The 25,730-nt window shown below is 41.3% G+C and overlaps 1 protein-coding gene across 11 annotated transcripts in view; it reads left to right on the top strand.

Annotated features, from left to right (window-relative positions):
- Col4a4 (collagen type IV alpha 4 chain) overlaps positions 1-25,730 on the top strand; it is a 147,630-nt gene that overhangs the window by 16,520 nt on the left and 105,380 nt on the right. For all 11 annotated transcript variants that reach the window (XR_007349514.1, XR_007349513.1, XM_048808630.1 and 8 more), the window contains 5 exons: positions 370-412; positions 7,826-7,903; positions 23,647-23,781; positions 24,644-24,688; positions 25,607-25,723. Coding sequence is in view for 8 of the 11 variants with exons in the window: in XM_048808630.1 (XP_048664587.1) it covers positions 370-412; positions 7,826-7,903; positions 23,647-23,781; positions 24,644-24,688; positions 25,607-25,723 (418 nt within the window). In the remaining 3 variants the exon portion in view is untranslated. The remainder of the gene's footprint in view (positions 1-369; positions 413-7,825; positions 7,904-23,646; positions 23,782-24,643; positions 24,689-25,606; positions 25,724-25,730) is intronic.

The raw sequence follows: 25,730 nt of genomic DNA, 5'->3' as shown, positions 1-25,730 counted from the left end.
ACTAGATCTGCCCCAGTTGCCCATGTCCTAATCAGGTTCACACCCAGGCACACGGCTTTGTGACTCTCAGTGGTGTTTCTCACGTGTTTGCACAAGAGGAAGGACTAGACGGTGTAGAGAGAAGGCTCAGGAGGACCACATTACCTTCCATCCTGCTTCCTTGACTGACTAAAAAGAGGAACAAACAGTATCTTGACATCTAGAGAGAGCAGAACATCTCTCTGGCCACTGGGGACAATCAGCTTGTGGTCCTAGCCTGTTAGAAATAAAAAGCTTTCTGGGATCAACTCTTTTACTCTTTATCTTTTTAGTTTGTTTTGCATGAAAATGAATGGTTTAAATTAATATGAATTTTTGTTTTTCCTGCAGGTACCTTATACTTATTCTCTTTTCTGTACAACATGTATATGGAGTAAGTACATTAATTTACACTGGCTGCATGTTGAGAATTCACTTTCTTGAATGTATTGTTTTGCTATATTTTTAAACACTTTCTGGGGCTCAGTTTTTTTAATCTGGGAAATGGAGGTTTAGCTACAGTAACTCTAAGGTTTCTTCAATATTTTGTGGTCAAGATTGCTTTTGGAATTGCCTGGGTGTTGGATTGTTATTTTATAATTAACATAACCTTTTCTTAAAAACATTTTTTTGGAGACAGACAAGAGGCAGCTGGGCCATATCAAGATTAAATCAGAAAATATAAGATTAAATTTGAACATTTTAGCTCTGCAGAAAGATAAGCCTAGAACATTCTGTAATAAGCCCTCTTACTTCTGCCTCTTCACTAAAGAATCTAAGTTATTAAACCCAATCTCAGAAGTTTCTGGAAAATCCAGTTATGAGCTGCCTGTAACTCAGATTGATCTTTAAACAACTGGACTGGCTTGAGTCCACCCAATCCAATTTCAGAGATTCAGATTATCTTAGGTCTTTCCAAAGCAAATGGAAGCAGGTCATTAACCTTGTTCTCTCCTTCCTACCAGTTGGGAACAGACAGCACGTGGGTCAAGGAACAGGCATCCTTGGTTCTTGGCTCTGCCACTGATTCATTCCTTAACATACCTACGGCTCAGTCTTCTCCATGTTAAGGGGGGATGGAAGGCTGGTTCATGTACATTTGAGAACAATGACTGACTGCTGTTGATCTTACCTGATTTTTTCTGAGTTTACTTTTATATCATATTCTTTTGTTTTCTAAGTCTACCAAGTCTTAAATTTCACTTCATTTGATCCTTATATTCCATGCCAATGAATATAATTCCTGAACCAAGGATCGTTCTATCCTGGACCCTCCCACAGGCTTGTGGTCACACAGGAGTAGATATGATGATTAGATTTTAAAGGTAGAGGTACAAACTGATGCAATATCCATGTTCCTCAGTAGAGGGTAGTGGAACAAGTTAAGATCCTTTGTAATGGATGGCTATATAGATTCTGTCAGAATGATTATGAAGACATTTGATTATGTGAAAGTGGCAAAGTATTGGGCAGTATACCATTGGGTAATAATAAAAGCAGGTCAAAAATCACTGAAAGTGTGTGTGTGTGTATGTGCATTTGTTTACATGTGTGCTTGTGTGTGAGAGAGAGATTGTGGTGTGAGTATGCTTATTAATACCCAGACACAATTTTTTTTAGTTAAAATTTCCTTTATTGTCTCAAAGATGTCTTTTCATAGTTAATTTGTTCATGGTACAAACAAGAAGTACACATTTGGTTATTATGTCTCTTAAATCATTCTTTTTCCCTCAGATTTTTAATCGGTGCATTATAGTTGTACATAATGGTGGAATTTGTTGTTACATATCCATATATGCACACAATATTATTATATAATTTGGCCCGTATCACTCCCTCACACTTCCTGCCTCCCTCTCTCCCTCTCACTCTCTGGTCCCTTTCCTCTACTGATCTCCCTTTGATTTTCATGAGACCCTCGCTCTGCCCACAACTTTCTTTTCCTTTTTCCTCTATGGCTTACACATATGAAAGAAAACATATGACCCTTGACCTTCTGAGTTTGGTTTATTTTGCTTAACATGATGTTCTCCAGTTATTTATGTATATTGCAAATGCCATAATTTTATTTTTGTATGACTAAATGAAATTTTATCGTGTATATATTCCACATTTCCTGTATCCATTCATCTGGTTCCATAGTTTGGTTAATGTGAATTGTGCTGCCATAAACACAGGTATGCAGGTATCACTGTAGTATGATGACTTTAATTCTTAAGAACAAGTACTGGGAAGTGGTATAGCTGGGTCATATGGCAGTTCCATGCCTAGTCTTTTGAGGAAGCACCATACTGGTTTCCATAGTGGTTTACTAATTTACAATCCCACCAACAGTACGAAAGTATTCCTTTTTATCTTCATCTTCTCTGCCATTTATTATTTTGTATTCTTCATGGCTGCTGTTCTGACTGGTATGAGATGAAATCTCAATGTAGTTTTGATTTACATTTTCTTAATTGCTAATGATGTACATTTTTTCATATATTCGTTGACTTTTTATATTTCTTGTTTTGAGAAGTACCTGCTTAATTCATTTGCCCATTTATTAATTGGGTTATTTGGCTTTTTGGTGTTAAGTTTTTGAGTTCTTTATTCTAGATATTAATCCTCTGTCAAAAGAAGAGCTAGCAAAGATTTTCTCCCATATGCATGTTCTACCTTAACATTTTATTGTTACCTGTTCTATGCAGGAACTTTTTAATGTTATGCCATCCTATCCATTAACACTTGACATTATTTCCTTATCTTTAGGATTCCTGTTGAGAAAGTCATTGCCTGTGTGCTGGAGTATTGATCCTACATTTTCCTCTAGGAATTGCTAAAGTTCTGCTCCAATTCCTGGGTCTTTGATTCATTTTGAGTTGATTTTCCTGTGCAGGGTGAGAGATACGGGTCTAGTTTTATCTTTCTACAGATGGACAACCAGTTTTCCCAGCATTATTTGTTAAACAGGCTGTCTTTTCTCCAATGTATGTTTTTGGCACCTTTGTCAAGAATGAGATGACTGCATCTGTGTGGATTTGTCTCTGTGTCTTCTATTCTGTATCACTGGTCTTTGTGTCTGTTTTTGTACCAGTATCATACAGTTTTTGTTACTATAGCTCTGTAGTATAAACTAAAGTCAGGAATTGTGATTCTTCTAGCACTATTTTTTTTTCTTTTTTCTTTTCTTTCTTTCTTTTTCTTTTCTTTTCTTTTCTTTTCTTTTTTTGCTTAGACTTGTTTTGGTTATTCTGGGTCTTTTATTATTCCAAATGAATTTTAAAACTACTTTTTTCTAGTTCTGTAAAAAACACCATTTTGATGGGGATTGCATTGACTCTGTATATTGCTTTGGGTAGTATGGCCATTTCAATGACATTAATTCTAACAATATTAATTTATCTTATTCATGAACATGGGAGGTCTTTCCATATCTGTGTCTTCTTCAACTTCTTTCTTCAATGTTTTTTAGTTTTTCATTGAAAAAGTTTTTCACCTCCTTGATTAGGTTTGTTCCTATGTATTCTTTTCTGATTTCTTTCTCAGCAGATTCATTGTTGGACACCAATGTAAACTGATTGATCCTCTGTTTTAGGGAACTTGGGCCAGGATGGGAAAAGAAAATTTTTTTCCTATTACAGTCTTTTGCACTATTTGAATTTTTTATTTTGTGCCTATATTGTTTGTTGTATAAAAAAGAAAATTGAGGTCCATCTTTAGGGCAGATGGCTATTCTGCTAGAAATTAACTTATTTTCTTGAACTTTTTATGCAGCAAATATTTGTTTTAAAATGCCCAAGATAAAGCAGAGTGACTTTTCCTGTTTTTCTCTTTGAAGAAAAGTAACATTGGTTTCCTGAGAGTATAAGTGTGTTCCCCGTCAGTGTAGTTCATATTTTGAATGTTTAGTTGTCTGAGATACTGTCTTTATTTTTTTTCAAAGGGTTTATGCAATCTATTTTTGAGGGTCAGACTCTTCCCCTGTGAATTCACTGTTCCCTTTTAAATGTTTATTGAGGTGTTGCTTTATTAGAATCTGCTGATCTATTTTAAACTGACTCTATTTTGTGATGTAATTTTGCTAAAAACATCTCAGTGATGCTTGGCAAAGATAAGTAAAAATAAATACATAAAAAATCCTTCATTATCAAGCCATCTGATCAACTGACCTTTTTTTCTCTGGTTATTTTGATATTTCACTGAACACACAGTAATGAATCCCAACCTTAAATGACCCAAGTGTTCAGACTAGCTACTTTAAGTGTTGTCCCAACTTGGCCCTGGGTATTTAATATTTTTTTAAACCTTATCAGTATTTTGAATGTAGGTATTGTAGATAACAATGTTACTCAAAATTTAAGGGGCATATATTTCAGAAACTTCAAATACATTTTTAACTTAAATTATCTACTTGCTTGGCTCTTGTGAAGCTTCAAATTCTTACATACTTTTAATGACCCAGGAGAATTTTATTTATAAAGATGTCTTTTTCATTAATGCTCATAGATATTTTATTTGGGATTTTGTCTGAGCATACTTTTCTCCCAAAGAAGCTGAAATTGTGTGATTGAAAAGCATTTCTGGAAAGACTCCTTTCCCTCTTACACACACACACACACACACACACACACACACACACACATGCATGCATACACATTTATGTATATGCATGTTTGTCTATATGTGTTCATATATACATGCATATTTATATGTATTATGTTTTACATATATGTATGTTTATGTGTCTTCCATCTGAACTATAAATATTGGTTTAGCTGTGTTATGTTTTCCTATTATACATTGGTCTAGAGACTTCAGTTTAAAAAGATCTATCAAGCTGGGCATGGTGGCACACGCCTGTAATGCCAGTGACTTGGGAAATCTGTTGCAAGAGGATCAAAATTTCAAGGCCAGTCTCAGGAACTAAGCAAGACCCTGTCTCAAAAAAAAAAAAAAATACTGGGAATTGGAATTGGGGATATTGGGGATGTAGCCTCAAAAAAAAAAAAAAATACTTGGGAACCAACTTAATGAAAGAGGTGAAAGACCTATACAATGAAAACTACAGAACCCTAAAGAAAGAAATCGAAGAAGACCTTAGAAGATGGAAATATCTACCTTGCTCTTGGATAGGTAGAATTAATATTATCAAAATGACCACACTACCAAAAGCACTATACAGATTTAATGCAATTCCAATCCAGACCCCAATGACATAAGATCATAGAAATAGAAAAAAACAATCATGAAATTCGTCTGGAAAAATAAAAGACCCAGAATAGCTAAAGCTATCCTTAGCAAGAAAAGTAAGCAGGTAGCATCACTATACCAGACGTTGAACTATACTACAGAGCAATAGTAACAAAAATGACATGGTATTGGCAGCAAAATAGACTGGTAGACCAATGGTATAGAATAGAGGACACAGAGTCTAACCCCCCAAATTGCAATTATCTTACATTAGACAAAGGTGCCAAAAACATACATTGGAGAAAAGACAGCCTCTTCAACAAATGGTGCTGGGAAAAACTGGAAATCCGTACGCAACAAAATGAAACTAAACCCCTATATCTCACCATGGACAAAACTCAACTCAAAGTGGATCAAGGATCTAGGAATTAAACCAGAAACCCTGCATCTAATAGAAGAAAAAAGTAGGCCCTAATCTCTATCATGTCAGATTAGGTCATAAGAATTAGCATAATAATTAAAATCAAGAATAAAAAATGAGATGGATTCAAACTAAAAAAGTTTCTTCTCAGCAAAAGAAACAATCAGTGAGGTGAATAGAGAGCCTCCATCTTGGGAGAAAATTTTTACTCCTCACACATCAGATAGAGCACTAATCTCTAGGGTATATAACAACTCAAAAAGCTAAACACACACACACACACACACACACACACACACAAACCCATTTAATAAATGGGCCAAGGACCTGAACAGACACTTCTCAGAAGATGATATACAATCCATCAAAAAATATATGAAAAAAATGCTCAACATCTCTAGCAATCAGAGAAATGCAAATCAAAACCACTCTAAGATATCATCTCACTCCAGTCAGAATGGCAGCTATTAAGAATACAAGGAACAATAAGTGTTGACGAGGATGTGGGAAAAAGGCACACTCATACATTGCTGGTGGGATTGCACGTTGGTGTAGCCAATATGGAAAGCAGTATGGTGATGCCTTGGAAAACTGGGAATGAAACCACCATTTGACCCAGCTATCACCCTCCTTGTTCTATACCCTAAAGATTTAAAAACAGCATACTACAGGGACACATCCACATCAAGGTTTATAGCAGCACAATTCACAATAGCTATATTGTTGAACCAATCTAGATGCTCTTCAGTAGATGAATGGATTAAAAAAATGTGGTATGTATACACAATGGAATATAACTCAGCAATAAAAGAGAATAAAATCATGGCATTTGCAGGTAAATGAACGGAGTTGGGGAAGATAATGCTAAGTGAAGTTAGCCAATCCCCCCAAAAACAAATGCCAAATGTTTTCTCTGATATAAGGAGGCTGATTCATAGTGGGGTAGGGAAGGGGTGCATGGGGTTAGAAATGATGGTGAAAATTGTTGGACATCATTATTCAAAGTACATGTATGAAGACACAAATGGTGTGAGTATACTTTGTATACAACCAGAGATATGAAAAATTGTGCTCTATATGTGTAATATGAATTGTAATGCATTCTGCTGTCATATAAAACAAATTAAAAAAATTTAAAAAGGAATTGGAATTGGGGATGTAGCTTGGTGATAAAGCATCCTTGGATTCAATCCCTAGTAGTAAAAAAAAAAATGTCAATTACAGAAATGTGCAATTACTATGTGCATGTTTGTTAGGCAGTTTGTCTCTGGTGCTGACTTGATGTTCCTGTCCAGGCCCTCAGTTCCCACCACCTAGAGCATCTTTGACCAACACCTGTCCACCTCTCCCATCCAACCCACAGCCCCTGTGAATGAGTGCAGGCACACTGTATGACCCTTTGTCCTAAGGGACCCACTTACAATCTCTCTGGGACTACACTTTTGTACTAAAGTGGCTGATGACACTGGTTCTGGATAATTAGTATTTGTGAGAACAAAGTGACGATTCTTGCCAAAGGTGTGTGTGTGTGTGTGTGTGTGTGTGTGTGTGTTGACTCTCTAATGCAGAAAAGTCAGCTAAAAAATGGGGAGAGGGCACCAATTATTTAGGTTCAGAAGTTTTCTGGTTGAGAGACACATTAGAGGAACCATCTTGGAGTATTGGCACACTGTAAGGAAGAATAATTTTTATCTGAAGCATGAGACCGTACTGGACAATGGTCCTGGAAAGGACTTCACAAGGGAGACAGGCCAGTTGATCCAGGAGGCAGAGCAAGGTGATCATGAAAAAAGTCAAGCCTATCAGCTAAATTAGATGCCTCTATATACGTGTGGTTTGCTCAACTGTCTGGTTCGTACTCTAAGTTTGCTCTCAACTTAGTACATCATGAAGTCTTCCTGGGAGACAGAAACTATAGAAGCTTCTGGCCAAAGCAAAGTGACTATAGAAGGACCATGTCTTTTCCCCAGTGTCCTCAGTCTTGGAAGCCACTTGCTGGTATAGTCAGCCCTGCTTATTATGAAGCCCCAGTGTAAGTGCTTTGCCTTTTAATACGTCAGTATTAGTTGTTGCTTCTCATGGATCCAAAGGTAAGAGTGTACCATGGGATTCTGGCGAGCTAGGCAAACCCAGAGTGCTTGTTGTGCTGTGCATTGCATGTATCCAACTAAGAGATGAGCACTCGCATGCTAAAGAAGCTGCTTCCATTTCCAGGGTGGAAAGAAATACATCGGTCCTTGTGGAGGAAGAGATTGCTCCATTTGCCAGTGCTTTCCTGATAAGGGCTCTCGGGTAAGTGATGTAACAATCAGACCAGGCAGCTTGCCTGAATTTTGAACCATCCTGAATACTTACATTAAGTTGTCTCAGACCCTGACATGTTGTGAATGCTTATGTTGAGAATACTTATGTCTTTTACAATCAGAGTTGTTCACATTCTAATAAGCGATTTCAATTACATTAGACTGTGTGTCAAGCTGGGAGGATGGCCTGGGCAGTAATGGTTCACCTGTGATTTTTGCAACACTAATCTTGTGAATGGTCTCATGAAGAAAGGGTCCTGCTGTCACAGGATGCATACTGGATTGTGTCCTTGGCAGTTATCTTGCTTTGAGATGTAGTGCGATGAGTGAGATGATTTTTAGATTTTTAAAAAGCAGTCTTTTCAGACGTTTGACTGTTAGTCTTTCATGGATGGCACCCATTGAAACCCGTGGGATGGTGTTCTAATCATGGCGATAGCTGTACTTATTTCAAGCTTATTATTTGACAGGAGCTTTTATGTGTGCTGGAAATGCCCTGGTTCATTGGCCCTCACAACAACCTTCTTAATCAGACCAACATTGACGTGTAGGAGACTGAAGCGTAGACTAGGTTAGTGTCTAGCTCGAGTCCACCCAGAACAGTACTCTTGATGATTAGACTGTTGTCAATTCTGCAAAGCACAGGGAACTTCTTGGTGACTGCCTGTCAGGCTTCTTGAACTTCATGAACATCTCCACTATGTTCTGAGAGCAGCATTTGGCAGCCCACTATTCATCCATGCTGAGTACTAAAGCAAACAATTCTTCAGTTAAAAATGCTCTTATGATTTTTATATAGATATACATTGAAGTGCCACTCTGCACCCCTTAAATATGTACAATTGTGTGACAATTAAAAAAAAAACATATTTTTAAAAAACACTCCCATAATCTTACAAAAGGGATTGTGTTTCAGAAGTTTGGGACAGTTTTTAAATCAGATCAATGATTCTTTGAAAATGTGCCTTCTTCTGTTCAGGTTGCTGAAACAAAATATCATATAAAAATCTTCAGCTCTTTAAAAATTGTCAATAGCTTCTGGAACACATGTCTTTCTTACAAGATTATGGGAGTATTTTTTAAATGTATATTTTACTTTTAATTGACACATAATCATACATAATTAAGGGGTGCAGATGGACCCTTTGATATATGTATACAAAAAGAATTATTTGCTCTAATACTTCGGCATGGATGGTAATGGGCTGCCAGCTGCTGCTGTCAAACCTATTTCTCACAGTTCTGAGGGATGGGAGGCCCAAGATCAGGGTGCCTGTAGGTCCTGTGTCTGGTGGGGGCCTCTTCCTGGTTTTTGGATGATTGTCTTCACTGTGTCCTCACATGGAGAGAGTACTCTGGGGTCCTTGCATAAGGAATCCTCTTCATGCAAGCTCCATAGTTATGACCAAACAACTCCCCAAAGACCCCATTCCCAGCACCATCTCACTGGGATGTCAACATGTGCATTTTGGGAAGACACAAACATTCAGTCCAGAACAGTGTCCATATCAATCCCACAGGGCTGTGCAGGATCCTCAAAGAGCACATTTCAGTAGAGATTGGTCTTTACAACAAAAAAATTACCTTCCTGACAGAAAGGACTGAATTTTTCTCCCATTGCATGTTTTTATTGTTACATAGTAGGTGTGTTCTGTGGTTCCTTTGTTGGACTGTTTTACTGTAAGCCACCAAACTTATTGATGTAAATGACAGCAAAACTCTGTGCAATATATGAAAGATTTTGGTCACCACAATTTATCTTGAGCTTTGTCAAGCTACTTTCACCGTATAATTTAAAAACTGAATCATCAAGGAAAACAAAGTTAAGACGCTAAAAAACTAGCAACCTAAGAAGTACTTTAGCTTTTCCATGTACATGTACAGATGATTTACAAATATCCCAGCTTTGGGGTGAGGTTATTAATGCAAACATACCAAGATTATAGAAATACACAAAGAAAAAAAAAGTGCATCTAAATTTTAAGACTTCTGGGCCTGAGGCCCCCTCAAAATGGATTCGATCAGCTCTGTGGTGGGAAGAAGAGCAAACCAAAAATGAAGAGGGGCGGTTGCTTCGATGGAGCCAGCGTGGGGGGTCCTGTGGTTTAAAGGAGGCTGGGGTGTGTCAGCAGCTGTGCCTGTGCCTTGGCAAATCTGTCCCTCCACTCTATGGTTCTTGGCTGGGGGTAATTGGGCTCTCCCTCCAGGACACTTGGCAGTGTCAAGACAGTTTTTGGTTGGCACTGGATGGAAGGGTGCTAGAGGTGTCCCCTGGGCAGAAGCCACAAGGATGCACAGCGCAGCTCCCAAGCCAGAGAGTGATCCCTGCCCGACGGCCTGCAGCACAGAGGCTGAGGAGCCTGATGTCACCCCACAAAAGCTCCCTAAGGCAGGTGATATTGTTATTTCCATCTGACGATACAAGGAATCCAAAGTCCCAAGTTCTAATTAACTTGCTGTGTGCAGAGCCAGGAGTCACATCCAGGTGTCTGGCTTCTCGTCCACATTTGCCCCGTGATCATGGAAATATCATTACACTAAGGTTCCAACACCTGGGCTTAGTACGGGAAAACACCCAGGTGGGCACTTTAATGGGACCAAGCCTTCCCAGTGTCCTTGTAATTATACCACTCGTCCTTTTCTTTCTATTTCCTCAGGCTGTCAATCACAAACCAGTGCCCTTGGCATTCTCCAAGGCAGTCTATGTGCGAAGAAGGCTCAAGGAGCTGAGCTGCACTCTCTGCTATGTGTGTGTCTCTGATTCAGGGTGGTCAGAGAGGGCTGCTTACACAACAGGAAAGCTCTGTCCTTCCTGAGACAGACAGGTTCTCCCTGTGAGGGATGCAGGTGCAGGGATTGTTTTCCAGTGGAGAATTTGGGAGCAGGGCCCATGCATAACTTGGGAGATCGTTTGGGAGGCGGGCTTGCTCAGGTCTCCAGCAGCCAAGTCTGCCTCTTGGGCTACAGTAGCAGCTCAAGATACCCTGACTTCCAGAGGCTGGATGAATCTCCCTGAGGCTTCCCAGCCATTTGTGGTATTTTAAAAGAAAAGTGTTCCTCTCTTGGAGACCAGTGCTCAGATGGGTACTTCATTTAAGTCCCACATCAGGACTGCCATGGCTGAACATCATCAACAGCAAGTCTGGCCCAGGGCTGAGGAAAGGCTGTGGTCACCACTTTATGGGCGCCTGGAGCTAGAGTTAGAGGTGGAACTGGGACATGCCTGGGGCTGAACCAGCTGAGCCTCATCAGCGTTCCACAGAGGCCAGAAGTCTAGCCTCTACTCATCTTCCACCCATGATCACTACTACTGCCCCCTCTGACTCCCCAGCCACATCCACTGGGCTGCTGGCTCTCTTGGGAAGACATTCGGAACACCCCCTCTTCTCTACATGTTTCTCGATGTCATCCTCTTTCACCCTACTGCCATCTCCCTTCCAGAAGGAGCTCTGTATTGACACCACCCTGCAGTGTCCCTGCTTACCCACCCTCTCCCTGCTGGGACTCCCCACTGGGACTCCTCACTGACTCTCATGGGGGTTCTCTTCCACTCTCCCCCTCCGTGCTCCTCAGCTCCGGCTGGGCTGAGTGTGGCTATGCCCACACTCTTGATGAGATTGTGCCCATGCACTAGGTAAAGATGCTCATGAGAATGGCACGAAAGGCATTTCCTGACTCCCGATCCATAACACACTTTGGAAACCCAAGTCCTCTTCATTTCCCTGCTTTGGGAGCTGGGAGTCATTTTGTCACACTGCTTTGAGATTATCCCTGTACATGGCACTCAACAGGGAGTTTATACCACCCTGGTTAGGATTTGGGAGCCAGGTCAGCGTGCAGGGGATAGGTAGGGGCACTTGCTCTTCCCAAGAGAAGGGGGGACACAGTTAGTGGGGAATCATGCCCCAGCCTGCCTTCCTCCCCTCACACTAGAGCCTGCTGTGAAGTGCAGGATCTCTCATAGGGCAAATTTCCTTGTGGGTTCAGGTAGGGCCAGGTGGAGCACTTTGAGCAGCAGGTGAGCTGGGATTCCTGCCGTGCTCAGAGCTTTTCAAGGAGCAGTGACTGAGGAAAGAGTCCTGGCTGAGGGCCAGAGACTTATGCTCTTGACCTTTTCCAGGTTCTGAGTTCCCACCTGAGAAACGAGGGTTCTCACTAGAAGACTCGACCTATCCCTCCTGGCTCTCAGGTCCTGCGGTTCTGTAATGTGGGGCATGGTTCATGAATGACAGCTGCTGGTTTCCAAAACGATTTGTGACTCCAGCCTTACATTTCCCCAGACCTCATTCTGATTCTGCTGTAAGGATGTGAATGGGGTGGAACCCGGCAGGATTCAAAGTTTTTCTTGATCGGTTTTAAGGGAGGAAGCTCTATGCATTCAGTGGTTGTCCCTTTGTAGGAAAATATTATGTCATGTCTTTATGAACCCGGATGGACTTTTTAAAGTTTTGCTTTAGCAACCAAGAAAATAAAGACACCTTCTACCGTTGATTCCAGAAAAGAGTAGATTCATACTGTTTACCGTCCATGGGAATTTAGCCAACTGCAAAATCAAGAGAACTTCATGATGTGATTGTTTTTCGTATAAGGAGGTCAAATGACTTAAAACTCAAGAACTGTGTTAGTATTTGGGTTTGAAACTCAATATCAGACAATTAGTGGGGTCACTATTTCCTTTGGAAAGTTTAGATATCTATATATAGAGAGTACATATAAATATGTACACTACAAGTAGTTTTCCTGCAATTTCATTCACTCATCTCTTATACTTTTAAGAGGCTGCATTCCAAGATAAAAATGGAATTTACTTGGGGGATTTTAATTATTGTTAATATTTTTCATATCATTAAATTATTTGCACATGAAGTTCTAAAATTCCGTCTCTATCACTCTCACAGCTGTGGGTTAGAACACTTCCTAACTGTGGCCTGATAAGTGGTTCACAGCAATCATTTTTATGTCCCGGAGTTCACATAAGTCAATTATGTTCTATTTTGATGAAAGCAAGATCCAATAACAACTGGAAGTTGTAAAGTTTTTTGGCTTTGCTTTCTTGTTCTTTCCAATATCTTCTTCTTCCAAGAACTCTCTGGCTCATTTTGTCAGCATTGAAAAATTCTCTGGTCAAGAAATCCCTGTTTGACATGGCAGACTCAAACCTCTTTAAGGTGACTGCTGGTAACCTGCACCAGGGGGCTCTGGGGTAGAACTGTTGGAATTGGGGACTGGGGAGCTGGACAAGACATTTATTTGTCTTATAAAGGCATAAAAATCCAGAATTTTTCTAAAACCTAGTGCCTAACAATTAAACATATCCTGGTGGAATTCAGCCCAAGTTACAGCATTGGCTTAGCTTACTCAAGTGTTCCCTGGCAGGAACAGTAACCATGATTTATTTTTTCAGTACTGGGGATCAAACCCAGGACTTATCACATACTAGGCAAGCGCTCCTCCACTGAACTACATCCCCGGCCTTTTTTATTTTTTGTTTTTTGAGACAGGGCCTTACTAGGTTGTGATCCTCCTGCTTCAGCCTTTTGAGTTGCTAGGATTACAGGCTTGCGCCACCATGCTTGGCTATTATCATGATTTCTGAACAGTGGAACACTTGAAAAAGTTAAAGGAATAATCTTCAGTTGTAGGATTTCCTCTATAGATGCTTGAGAAACTATTTCTCGTACCTGGGGATAAAGGAGGGATCTTTGTCTGTCATTTTCTACTGTTTGCTCTACTAGCAACAATAGTGTTTGAAGCAGCAGCAGTAGGTGATATCTCTATGGAAGAATAACTCCAACTAACATCAGGCTCAGTGTGCTGATAAGATGCTCTTGACATCTAGCATCTGTGTGAGAAAGGGGAACAAACTTGTATTTACTTCCTATACTCTAGGATGCATCATGCATTTTCCACTGGACCAAATGCATAGGTAGAACTAATATAAGGAGACCTCCCCTGGGAACCCTAGTTGCAGCTTGGGCCTGAAGGTGGCTGCACATCTGCCCAGGCCAGCCACCTCATTCAGCTGTCCATGGTTTACAGCAGGTCTTCTCATTGGAGTTCAAGTCCACAGTGATGACTGCCCAGTTGTGTGGCCCACCCAGGCCAGGCCAGGAGCAGGGCCCAGCAAATGTAGGGGCCATGCTGAACTCAAGAGGAACATGTCAGGACCACTTGGAAGTGGCCGTGCTATTGGTGCAAGATAAGGGCAAGCGATACAGGTGCACCTGAAAGTCTGGCCCATTTTCAGGGAACTATTCCATGTAGGAAAATTGGAATCAATAAGTTTAACAATTCCTCTCTAGTGCCAGGGTAGCATCTGACGAAATTACAGAAAATACAGAATCATAAGGGATGTAAGAAAGAAAAGCAAGTTTCTTCTTTCAAACTCATTTTCAATAATTAGCCAAGAAATTCCCATGGAAACAGCTGTCCCCAATGTGCTTATCTTTTCCTTTCTCCACCATACACCCCTCACTGCAATTAATCAAGAATACGTTTCCATTCATTCAGCAATAACCACTGAACACTCCCCATGTTCCAGGCATCAGCTGAGGACATGGGTCCTTTGTGATAAAGAAGAAAGTCCCTGTGGCATGCAGCCAGAGCCCAGTAGTAGAGGCAGACAAGATTTTTGTTCCAGCTTGCTTCCAGGTGCCTGATGAGTGACAGGCCCTGTGCTGGGTGCATGGTGGGCCTCATGGAAAAAGAAGAGACAAAGGTGCTCACTCCCTTCCCAGGTGGACCATGTGGTGCTGTGACTTGGCTTTGCATGGCAGTATGAATGTGGGGTGGCAGAGCACAAGGACATGGGGGTTAATCAATTCATGGAATTAGAGGTCACCCAGCCACTGCCTGGAGGAAGCCTTATATTAGTTCCTGTGGCTTTTGTAATAGGTTAGCACATACTTGGTAGCTCAACACAATGGAAATTTATTCTCCCATAAATCCTGGAGGTCAGACATTCAAAAGCAAGGTTTTGGCACCGCCAGGCTCTAGGGGAGGTTCTGTTCTTACCTCTTCCAGCTTCTGGCGGCTCTCAGCAACGCAAAATTGGCATTCCTTGGTTCCTGGCTACGTCTCTCCAATTTCTGCCTCTGTTACCATTCTGCCTTCTACTCTGTGTGTGCATCAAATCTTGCTCCATGTACCTTTTTAAAAATATGTATTTTTAGTTGTAGATGGACACAATACCTTTTTTAAATTTATTTATTTTTAATAAATTGCTGAGGATCAAACCCAGTGCCTCACACATGCTAGGCAAGCATACTACCACTGAGCCACAACCAGCACCTCCATGTCCTTTTTATAAGGATACATGTAATGGCATTTAGGGACCTTCTAGACAATCCAACATAAACACATTCTGTCATCTTTTGCCACCTGAGGCAATTGTTGCAGGTTCAGGGGACGAGGACACGGACATACATATCCCTTCATGGGTACCATTCAACTCCTAAGGTACTTGACAAATAGAACAGTCTCTACTCAAGTAGAAGGAGACAGGATGGTGTCTTTGGGGATGGAAAGATGTCCAGAAAGGGGTTTGATCATAGTAGGGAAGAAAGCAAGTGGCCTGAGATGCTGTTGACCAAACAGACATGGCACATCCTGTGTAATTAGAATCTTCAAACCACTGGCTACTGTTTGGAGGACATAGCCATTTGGATGATATTAGGGAGAGCCTGTCAGGAGACCATAGCAGCCACAGGGGTGGGGGTGTGTTGTATTATAAGAGGCGACTATGGAGGTGGGCATATGGGTGGGTTGGACATATTGGGAGGCAGGTTCATGGCAAACAGAGGAGACTCCACAGGACTGTTTGGTGTGGTGGTTAGAGAGATGCAAGACCCCCTGGTAGAGGTGCTAACAGCTGTATGGACAGTGGTATTTGACTGGGGAGCACATTTGAAGGGTGATCCCAAGTCCAGTTTTGGACATGCGGAGCCTGAGGTCAGTTGCATGTGTAGCTGGTGCTCAGTAAGAGGCCTGGACTAGGGAAGAGGTTGGACAGATTGTTTGACTCTGGATGCAGTAGATCCCATGGAAATAGGTGAATTTTCCCAAAAGAAGGGGAGAAAAGGCCAGGTATCTCTGAAGAGCTCCAAGTGAAGCCCCTTAACCATTGAGTAAGAGGAGCCGCACAGGAGAAGCAGGTAGGAGAAAAACAAGGGGTAGGGGCAAGGGGCAGAGAACAGGTTGGAGAAAGGAGATTCAGCTGGGTATTTCTCAGCAGGAGCTTACCACGAGCTCCAGACGCCTAATTTGGTTCCCATGGCAGGTGCACAATGCCAGGCTATTGCTCCCACTGTGTTTCAAAATGGAAAACAATTCATCAGGCACCTGTCTAAAGAGCGACCTTACTATTCAGTGGCAAAGCTGTGTCTTTGGTTCTCAGTGCAGGGTTCTTCCCCCTGTGCCATGCTATTTTCTAAAAAGACAGATAAAGATCCTAGGGGTTATTCCAGGCTAAAGTGATGAATTTACCCTGAGCCCCTTGTTACCAAGTAAGGTCAACTTAAGGTGAAGAGAAGATATTCTTCAGGTGCAGTTTGGTCTCCTCGGACAATCTACCCTTAAAGTAACACCTTTTCATTATTAATTTTTACAGCTGTTTCTCATATCCAGCAATAGAGGAGGACCCTGGGGTCATTCTCCAAGGGACTTGTTGAGGCCTGTTTGAGGATTTACGTGATGTTGTAGTGACACTTAGTGGCCTATTTGTTGAATTACAATTAAGCATTAAATATGGGAATAACACAATAAGGGCAGCATAAAAAAAAAGAGATACACTAAAATGTTACTTTGTGAATTTTGATATAGAAATATTATTCAATTAATCAATCTGCAAATACATGTTTAAAAGTTGAGGTTGCAAAAGACAGTTGCCAAGGGGCTGGGACATCAACTTAAGCAGATACTAAGCAATCTGCACCAAACAATAGTGAAAATCAGGAGAGAAGTCTATTTAGGTGTTAATTATTTTAGGGTGGACAGGAGAGTTTAGAGGAAGGATTAGTAAAACCTGGGGTAGAAAGTGAGGCAGAAACCTTGAGGTCTGAAGAGCTGGGTTTGAATCTCTGCTTCCTTGTGTGTGGCCACCTGGTCTCCTGTCATCTGTCACATCTCTCTGAGGCTCGACTTCCTCCTTCGGGAGTGAGGATGCCAAGATTCCCCAAGGAGATGGCAGAGCGCTGGCTGCGCAGGTGTCTAGGACAGAGCCAGTGCTAGCTCATGGAAGCAGCTGTAACTGTTACTATGATCACCGTTATGTTTTTGGTGGGAACAGGTGGTATTTAAGCTACAGGTGAAGATGGGTTACTCTTGTCCCAGCCAACAAGTACAATTAAAGCAGAGGGCAGAGGGTGTGTATGAGTGTGCACACATGGAAATCACAGGGGTCAGTGGGCTGTGGGTCAGTGGGTGGTGGAGGGGAGGCTGCACCAATAACATAAAGGAAGGGAAGACAACATGAGATGGCAGCTGTATGGGCGGAAGACAGGTCAAGGAATGGAAGGAGGTTGTGCTGGGGTGACCTGTGCTGGAGAGGACCCAGGGGATCCCCAGGGGGATGCAGGTGACACAGCCCTGTGACATTAGTTCAAGACAAAATGTGGCAGATGTGGTCAGGGAGAGTCGTGGGGAATGAGGGAAAGGGAGTGAGCCAAAATTTTCTACCCTGATGGAAAGAAGAGAGTCTGCATCTACAGGCGTGGGGGAAGAGCAGGAGTGAGCTCCACACTGACACTCGAGTGTGAATTCAGAGCCAAAGAAGATCCGAGAACAAATCTAGGAACAGTCAGAAATCAATAGAGGGACCGGAAAACTACATTTGAGGATCACAAAAATAGAGATCTTGAATCAATTTGATTAATAATATTGTTTCCTAAGGAAACTTTATAAAGGAAAATAGAGTATATTCAGATAAACATATATAGTTCTTAATTTATATATAATTCAGGCAGCAGGGGATTGAAATGTCACTGTAGGCACCATGTGTGATTTAGTGGAAGGATTTAGTGATTTGGTGGGAAGAGGAGAATCTTTGGAGAGAGGCTGACCAGTCCCAGTATAGATTCAAGATACCAGTACTTGAGTTTGAATGACTCATGGCTCCAGGGTGAGCTCTGTCCTTTACAAAGGCTAATAATCTACACTTGTCAGTGTGGCTGGTTGACAAAATGCTTAGGGTGATGAGCATATAACTAAGTTTAATAAATAAATTCCTGTCCTTTCTGTGACACTTCTGATAGCGAATGTCATGGTCTTGGAGTCCAAGGAGGATTTGGAAAATTCCATAGAATTAATACAATGAAAGCAGCTTTCCTATTTATTTGTTCGTTTGTTCATTCATGCATGTATGCCTTCATACCAGGTGATATCAACTCGATTCCTGGCTGGGAATGAGCATGAAGAAGGAGCGTGTAGGAGCACATATTTTTAGTTGTCTATTTGTTGCTATTTCCCCAATCCTTGTACTGATTTGAAGATTAATTTTTTAAGTATTATGTGTTTTTTTCATCTTTTGGTCTCCAATACTAACTTGTGTAATATAAGCTATTTGATCTTAGCCCCTCTTAAGAGATGTTCCTTACTTAGACCGTGAACCAGGGACAAAATCCTAACGGAATGCCCTGGCCTGCTCGGGCAGGGTGGAATGTGGTTTCTGTCTGCTCTGATCTCCTTCATCCTTTATTTGTACAGCTGGCCAGGCCCTCTGCCATGGTACGAGGCACAGATATGGGGTCTGACCACACGGGTCCACCTGACCTTTGAGACGACCTAGTGGCTTCATACAGCATGCCAACATTTCTCAGCTGTCAAGCCGATTGTCGTTTCTGAATTCAGTGACTTCGCTGTGTCACATGGAAAGTCACAAACCAAAGAGGCGATTTGTGCACATAGTAGCAAAAAAAAAGAAAGAAAGAAAAGAAAATGGAAAACCACCAACAACCCAAGAACAAATTAGGGATGGGATGCTGGAAGCCGGTCCTTCTGTGGGCAGCTTTGCTTCTTGCTACACTAAGGCGAGGACACCAACAGTTTCATGCCATGTTACTGTTTTCAGGTGGAAGGGTTAGAAGTGGATGCAATATTTCTTTTAAAAAATATTTTTTTTAATGTTGCAAAATTCCTGTGATTAACGATTCTCCAGTTATAAAAATGTCCTTGTGGATCTGTTATTGGTGCCTATTCACCAATATAACCTTATAAATAAGTATATAGCCTTATAAATAAGTAATCCTAAATATTTACTTGTAAGCATAGTAAATGGCCCCTTTTTATATGAAACAATGTAACAAAAATAGAATTACTCTCTACATTGCTGTGGATAAATTATTAACTCCAATTGGCTGAACCAACAAACTACTCTCTCAAAGATTCGTGTTTGGAAATATTCCTGAGCAGATTTCTGACAGTTTTAGTACTGTTATCCAAGGCTTAATGCATTTCTTTAAAAAATTTATCATATAACAAAATACCTAACAAACAATATGAAAAACAATGCTGAACGCAACATCACAAAGTCTTTCCAGGCTTCAAAAAGCAGGCGCTCAGTGTATTATGTTAGTTCTTCCACTTGCCAAGCAGAGGCTGCACGTGCTGTTGAACGAGGTTGTGGTGGAGGCACAGTGGCTTCCAGGTTATGCCTCAACAATAGACTCCAGCACCACTGTGCTCAGAGCGGCTTCTCAACCTGTGCAGTTGTACCCCGCTCACGGTGATATGGGATCCTCACTGTTTTGCAAAACAACCATAAGCCAATGTTCTAGGCAACGCAGTTCTGAGTCATAAGGAAGCATTTACACAGTTCTTTCCTTGGGGTCAGGGCAGGGCTCACCTTCATATTTTATTAAGCATTTATTATTCTCTGCTGTTATAGTTTGAAGATGGTTTCTAACTCCAAACTCATTCAGGAGTTTAATCCCCAAAGTCAGATGTTAATTGCATTAAGAGAGTGGAAACTCAAACCTACCATGGTGTTTAAAGGTGAGGTCTCTGGGATGTGATTAGGTTAGATTAGGTTATTAAGGTGGAATCCCAATGATTGAATCCTAGGGTATTAATAAGGAGGAAGAGAGGAATCACACACTCACCATGATGTGACATAGCCCAAGAGGTCCTTACCAGAGACTGTGCCATGTTGTTTGGACTTTGTACTTCGAGAACCATGAGCCAAAGCCAGCCTCTTTGCTTTACAAATAATCTGCCTCAGGTGTTCCTGTACTAACAGAGAGCTTACTAATACATCTCTCTGCCTTCCTTACCATCATGATCTTGGGCACCTAGGCTCTGTACTGTAGGAGTTCATGGTCCAGTAGTATGGGGTTGGGAGGGACACACAGATCAAGACAGGATCATAGGAGCTGGTGAGAGGGCTTAAGACTTAGCATCTTAGGGGCATCCACTTCTCAAGGGCAGGGGCAAGAGATCAGAGAAATCTTTCCAGGGGAGCATTGAGAGACAGCAGGGCTAGGGATGGGGGCAGCCTGGGATGGGACAGCATGCACAAAAACTGTGAAACAACAAAGCTAGTTCAGAAATGGCCAGGAGGTCTGTGTGGCAAGTGGGGACAAGGGAGGAGAGAGAAATAGGGAAGAGAGGAAGGGATGGTTGTCCACAGTAATGCAGATAACCTGTCTTGGTTTCCTTTTCTTTCAAAGTGTTTTTATTTTCCTGAAATCAGGATGCATTTCTATGCTACATTAAGTGGAGTTTTGTCACTCTCAACACTAAGTTAAACACTTCCCATCTTCTTTTTCCTCTGCAAATTTCCATTAGCTCATTGGATTCAGAATTGCAAGTCTAAAATGAAACACATTAAAGAGATTTATAGCCAGTTAATCGGTTGTCTCTTTCTCAGTTACCCTGGTATTCAAGTGTGTGCTTTATTATGTATCTAAATAATACATTATTGTAACATACCTTATTCACAGAAGATGATTGGGGAGTTTATGTATAAATTATATGCAAGATAAAAAGGTAATTCTTAAACTTAATGAAAAAGCAGTTATTTCCTGACCCTTATACTTAGAAAAAAAATGGGAGCTTTTCAACATATGTTAATTAATCTTACTAAGAAGTGAGATTAATCTTAGAAGTAAAATTAGTTCACATGCATTGAAAAGGTCATATGAAGTCACCGTAATTCTTACTTTCAGATTGTAATTTAGAATTTATGTGATACCCATTTAAATTAATCTGTCCTCACCATGCCCCCAAATGGTTTGTGCCCATATAATTATAGTTCATATTTTGTTGGTGTCTTTTTTGTAACATGTATTTATATATATTTCAGCTTCTCTTAAAATTCTGAACTTTAAGCTGGGTGCCATGGTGTGTGCCTGTAGTTACTTGGCAGGCTGAGGCTGGAGGATCACTCAGGTCCAGGAGTTTGACACCAGCCTGGGCAACATGAGCCCTGACACACACACACACACACACACACACACACACAAAACACAGACACAAATAAAAATGAATAAAATAAAATTCTAGGCTTTTAGAATTTTCGTAAATAATAAATAGTAGCCATTGTGATGAGGGCGAGAAACCATCAAGAAAAGGGAAAGCACATGAAGTCCAGTTTTGCCTTGTGAAGCTGAGGCAGGAGTTAAAGAATATCAATAATGTTTGTTGGGTCCGTGACTTGATGGCAATAGGGAAATGGTAACTGGTCTTTATTGTAAAGGTCACACTTACTGACCGTGGATTGTGAAGCTGCTGCCCTGGCTTCCATTTCTCTCTCATGCCATTTTTTGAAAATGCCTCTGGAAACCTTCATTTATAAATGCGTATTTAGGGAGAACATCTCTCCTTTTGTTTTGTTTCTCTACAGTTGGGGTCATATGACATGCGATTCTGTGGTGTGTTTTCTCATTTAACAATGAACCATTTATAATAATAATCCCTGATGATAACAGCATCGATTATGATAGGTGCTACGTTAAGCAATGTTGCAGGCTTTATTCTTCTTATGACATAAGCCATCGACAGATGAAGATGCTGAGGATCAGAGAGGCTAAGAAATGTACTTAAGATCACACAACTAGTAAGTGCACAGGGGCTGACTGCAGAGCCCGGACCCACAATCACTCTGTTTCCTCTTCTTGAGTATCATGAGGGTGCTCTATGTCAGCCCAGACAGATCTCTTTGCTTTCTTTAATGGCTGCCTACAAATGCCATCAGCACCTTAGACACTCTTCTTAGACCACAGCTTCAGTGCTCCTGCTCTGGCAGACTTTAGCACCCACCCTGCATCTTTCTGTCTGGTAGCTCTTTTTCAAAGTCCCAAAAGCCCACAGGCACTCCTACCCACCACCAGTGATCCCCAGGTCAACCCCCAGCTCCCTAACCCTGGCAGGGTAACTGAGATGTGTGTTCCACGCTGCATGGAGCTGTGGGAAGGCTGTGGTGACCTACTCTATGAAAGTACTGTAATTTACTCATTCAGTCTCCGGTGGGTGGATTTCACAGGATTTCCCATTTTTCCTGACTTTACAAATAATTTTGTGGTGAATATTCCTTTGTTATTGTTGTAGGACTCCTGCCCCATGCCTCAGCACCCACCCCCCTCTCACACACACACTCTGCCAAGGCCAGCAGCAGTGTGGGCCAAGCCCCAGCGGGTCTGTTACCATTGATTTCCATGAGGGTGCTCTCCAGTGTGGGGCTGACCATGAAGTGCCCAGCATTCATACTTACAGACTGTCTGGGGCTCCCTGGTTCAGGAGAGAGGATGGTTATCAGGACACTCCCAATTACCAGCATGTGTTATTTCTTTCATGGAATCACGTGAGGTTGGTAGCCAGATGGATGGGGCTGGTACACTAATTATGGGTGACTCACAGTTCATGAAGATGAGACTCTTCAGGAAACATGTTGTTCAGGGCCCCACACACCTACAGGCAGCCCTGTATTTGCCCTAGAAATTTTAGAGAGCTGATATGAACAGATATCTCCTGAAATCCCTCAAACTTTTCTGTCTACAAATCAATTCAGACTTACTGGTTGACTATTTACCCAGGTTGAGTTTGGGGACATGGGCATATAAAATGATTTTTCTTGAAAATCTTTGGAAAACTTTTTAAGAAGCACAAAAAAAATCACAGCCTGACTTCAAATGAACACTAAGAGTGCACTCAAACTCTGGAGGTACAACTTGTGTGCTTCGAAACTGCCATCCAGGGGACTCACTGGAGACCACCATGCCTGGGGTCACATAGCCAGGTCTTCACGTGTGGGTGACCCGTGTTGTGATGGCTCATGATGAAGCATCCCTTCATCTCACATCAGATAATAGTCCTGAGACTCAAATCATCAGAAGTACATCTGAAGTAAGTAAAAGATATGGTGGTTCTCCTCCCACCTGCATGGCACTCACACAGTGGTGATAAGACTGGTAATTTTATTTCTATGTTTCATTAACAGCTGGGGATCTATGCAATCGAAGGAATTAAAATAATATAAGAACCACCATCAGCCTACGTATGTTGACACACACATGCTTGCACACACACACACACAGGCAATATTGCAAAAGTATCATTCAGCTTGAGTTCAGATTGAGAAAGGCAACGGCTGGGTTTCTTAGGGTTAATTAAACACTTGGGTTTCTATTATCAGAACTTGCTCAAACTCTTAACTTTCTAGCCTTCCATGGACCTGAGTGACTATATATTTGTGTTAGAAGACACTACATAAAAATCATGTCATGCCTCCTTCCTTCTCAGGGTCAACCAGGACCACTAGGGCCACAGGGTCCAATAGGGCCCTTGGGGCCCCCTGGGCCCATTGGGATTCCAGGAGAGAAAGGACTGAGAGGTGACGTTGGCCTTCCAGGAGCAGCAGGGGAGAAAGGAGATAAGGTAAGCTGCTTCTTCAGGGTAAGACTCACATTTCCCTCTCACCAGTACTGCTCTGCTAGGTTTTTATGATCACCAGCAGTACATACTCACATCTTGTGACAAATTAAGTCTGAATTCCTCTGCCACAACCAATCCTCATCCCAACTCCCCGCTCCAGAGGAGCAGGCCCAGCTAGACCTTTCTCTATGCATTTAAACCCCCTAAGTGGGGTTTAAATTGTTTAGGGGGTTGGCAAAAACCTAAATAACATAATGTTGTGTATCATGCTAAACTCTTCCTTTTCCACTCAACAATATGTCTTAAAGATTTTTCTATATTAATTGATACAAATTGAATGTATTCCTTTGATAATATGGTATCATACACCATAGTGTGAATAAGACTGTATTTTATTTCCTGCTAACGAGAATCTGAATTTCTCCCCCAGCTTTGTTTAGTCCCAGTGTGCAAAAGTAACCCCATATATTGCTGTTCACATTGAAGAGTTTGTTACTCCAGGATAGATTGTGAGAAGTTAAATTGCTGATTTAGCATGTTGAGTGCTATATTTGAATTGGCACTGCAAAATGCCCTCCTAAGTATTCACCAAAACACTCTTAATCATTGGTGCTTAAACTCATGAGCCTAGGACTAGGGATGTGGCTCAGTGGTAGAACACTTGCCCACTGCACATGAGACCCTGAGTTCAATACCCAGCTCATCCTCACCTCCCCCTTCCCCAAAGATTAAACTCATCAATATAAAAGCAATGACCACTAAGTGTTTTTTAATGCATCATCAGTTATTAAAATTGTTGTAAATCAAATTGTTAATCTAAGAATTTAGTAATTTTAAAATCTGTTTTGTTTTCTGGGATTTTTAGGGTCCAACTGGTGTTCCTGGATTTCCAGGTTTGGATGGTGTACCTGTAAGTATCACTAAATTTTCTCCATTTTTTTCAAAGAAGGAAGAAACATTAATTAGAACCTTTGAGATCACATGTTCAAAAAGCATATATATTGGGCAAATTGGCTTTTATTTTGTCATCTTGGTGCAGGGAAGGGTGCTTACATTTTAATTTTATGCAATAATTCTAAAACCAAAATGTTTTCTGTGGAGGGAAAACTTTTCAAACAGATAAGGGAAAACCATTCAAGATGGGAACTAGATGCACTTGCAGTATCAAGTGCAGTGTTCTGAAATAAACGTATTGCTCATAATAGATGTTTTATTTTCTGTTGAGTCTTAAGATTGAAAATGGGCTTAAGACTCTCATTTCTAACATGAAAATCAGATGGAAGAATGAAGAGGTATTTGGGGGCCTTTGCAATTCATTCATTAGATTCTAAGAATTCCAAGCAAAGTTTCCTCCAAAAATCTTCCAGAACACGCCAAACTAAATTAATTTAAGTTTGACATATTATACATTTTTTATTTTATTTACTGTATTTTTTTGGAGGGGAGGGTATCAGGGATTGAACTCAGGGGCACTCCACCACTGAGCCACATCCCCAGCCCTATTTTGTATTTTATTTAGAGACAGGGTCTCACTGAGTTGCTTAGTGCCTCTCTAAATTGCCGAGACTGGCTTTGAACTTGGGATCTTTCTACCTCGGCCTCCCACCAAGCTGCTAGGATCACAGGCATGCACCACCACATTCGGCCCACACTTTTTATTTTTAGTTTCACTCTGCCACACAGCACTTTCAGGTGGGAAAGGAAGTTTCACAAAATTAAACAAATAAAAACAAGAGTCACAACTGCCATAATTTGAGATCCACATTGCATAAAACTTTGTGTTATGGTATTCTTGCAAAAATCCTTCACTTATGATTTTGTTTTGTAGGGTCACCCAGGGCCTCCTGGATCCAGAGGCAAACCTGGCTTGAACGGCTACAATGGCTCAAGAGGTGATCCAGGGTTTCCAGGACACAGAGGAGCTCCTGGCTCGGGAGGCCCCCCAGTAAGAC

Source organism: Marmota marmota, unplaced genomic scaffold, assembly GCF_001458135.2.
Source record: "Marmota marmota marmota unplaced genomic scaffold, marMar, whole genome shotgun sequence".
NCBI classification, from domain to species: Eukaryota; Metazoa; Chordata; class Mammalia; order Rodentia; family Sciuridae; genus Marmota; species Marmota marmota.
The sequence above is the reverse complement of the archived record's forward strand: the minus strand, read 5'-3'. Positions and strand labels throughout refer to the sequence as shown.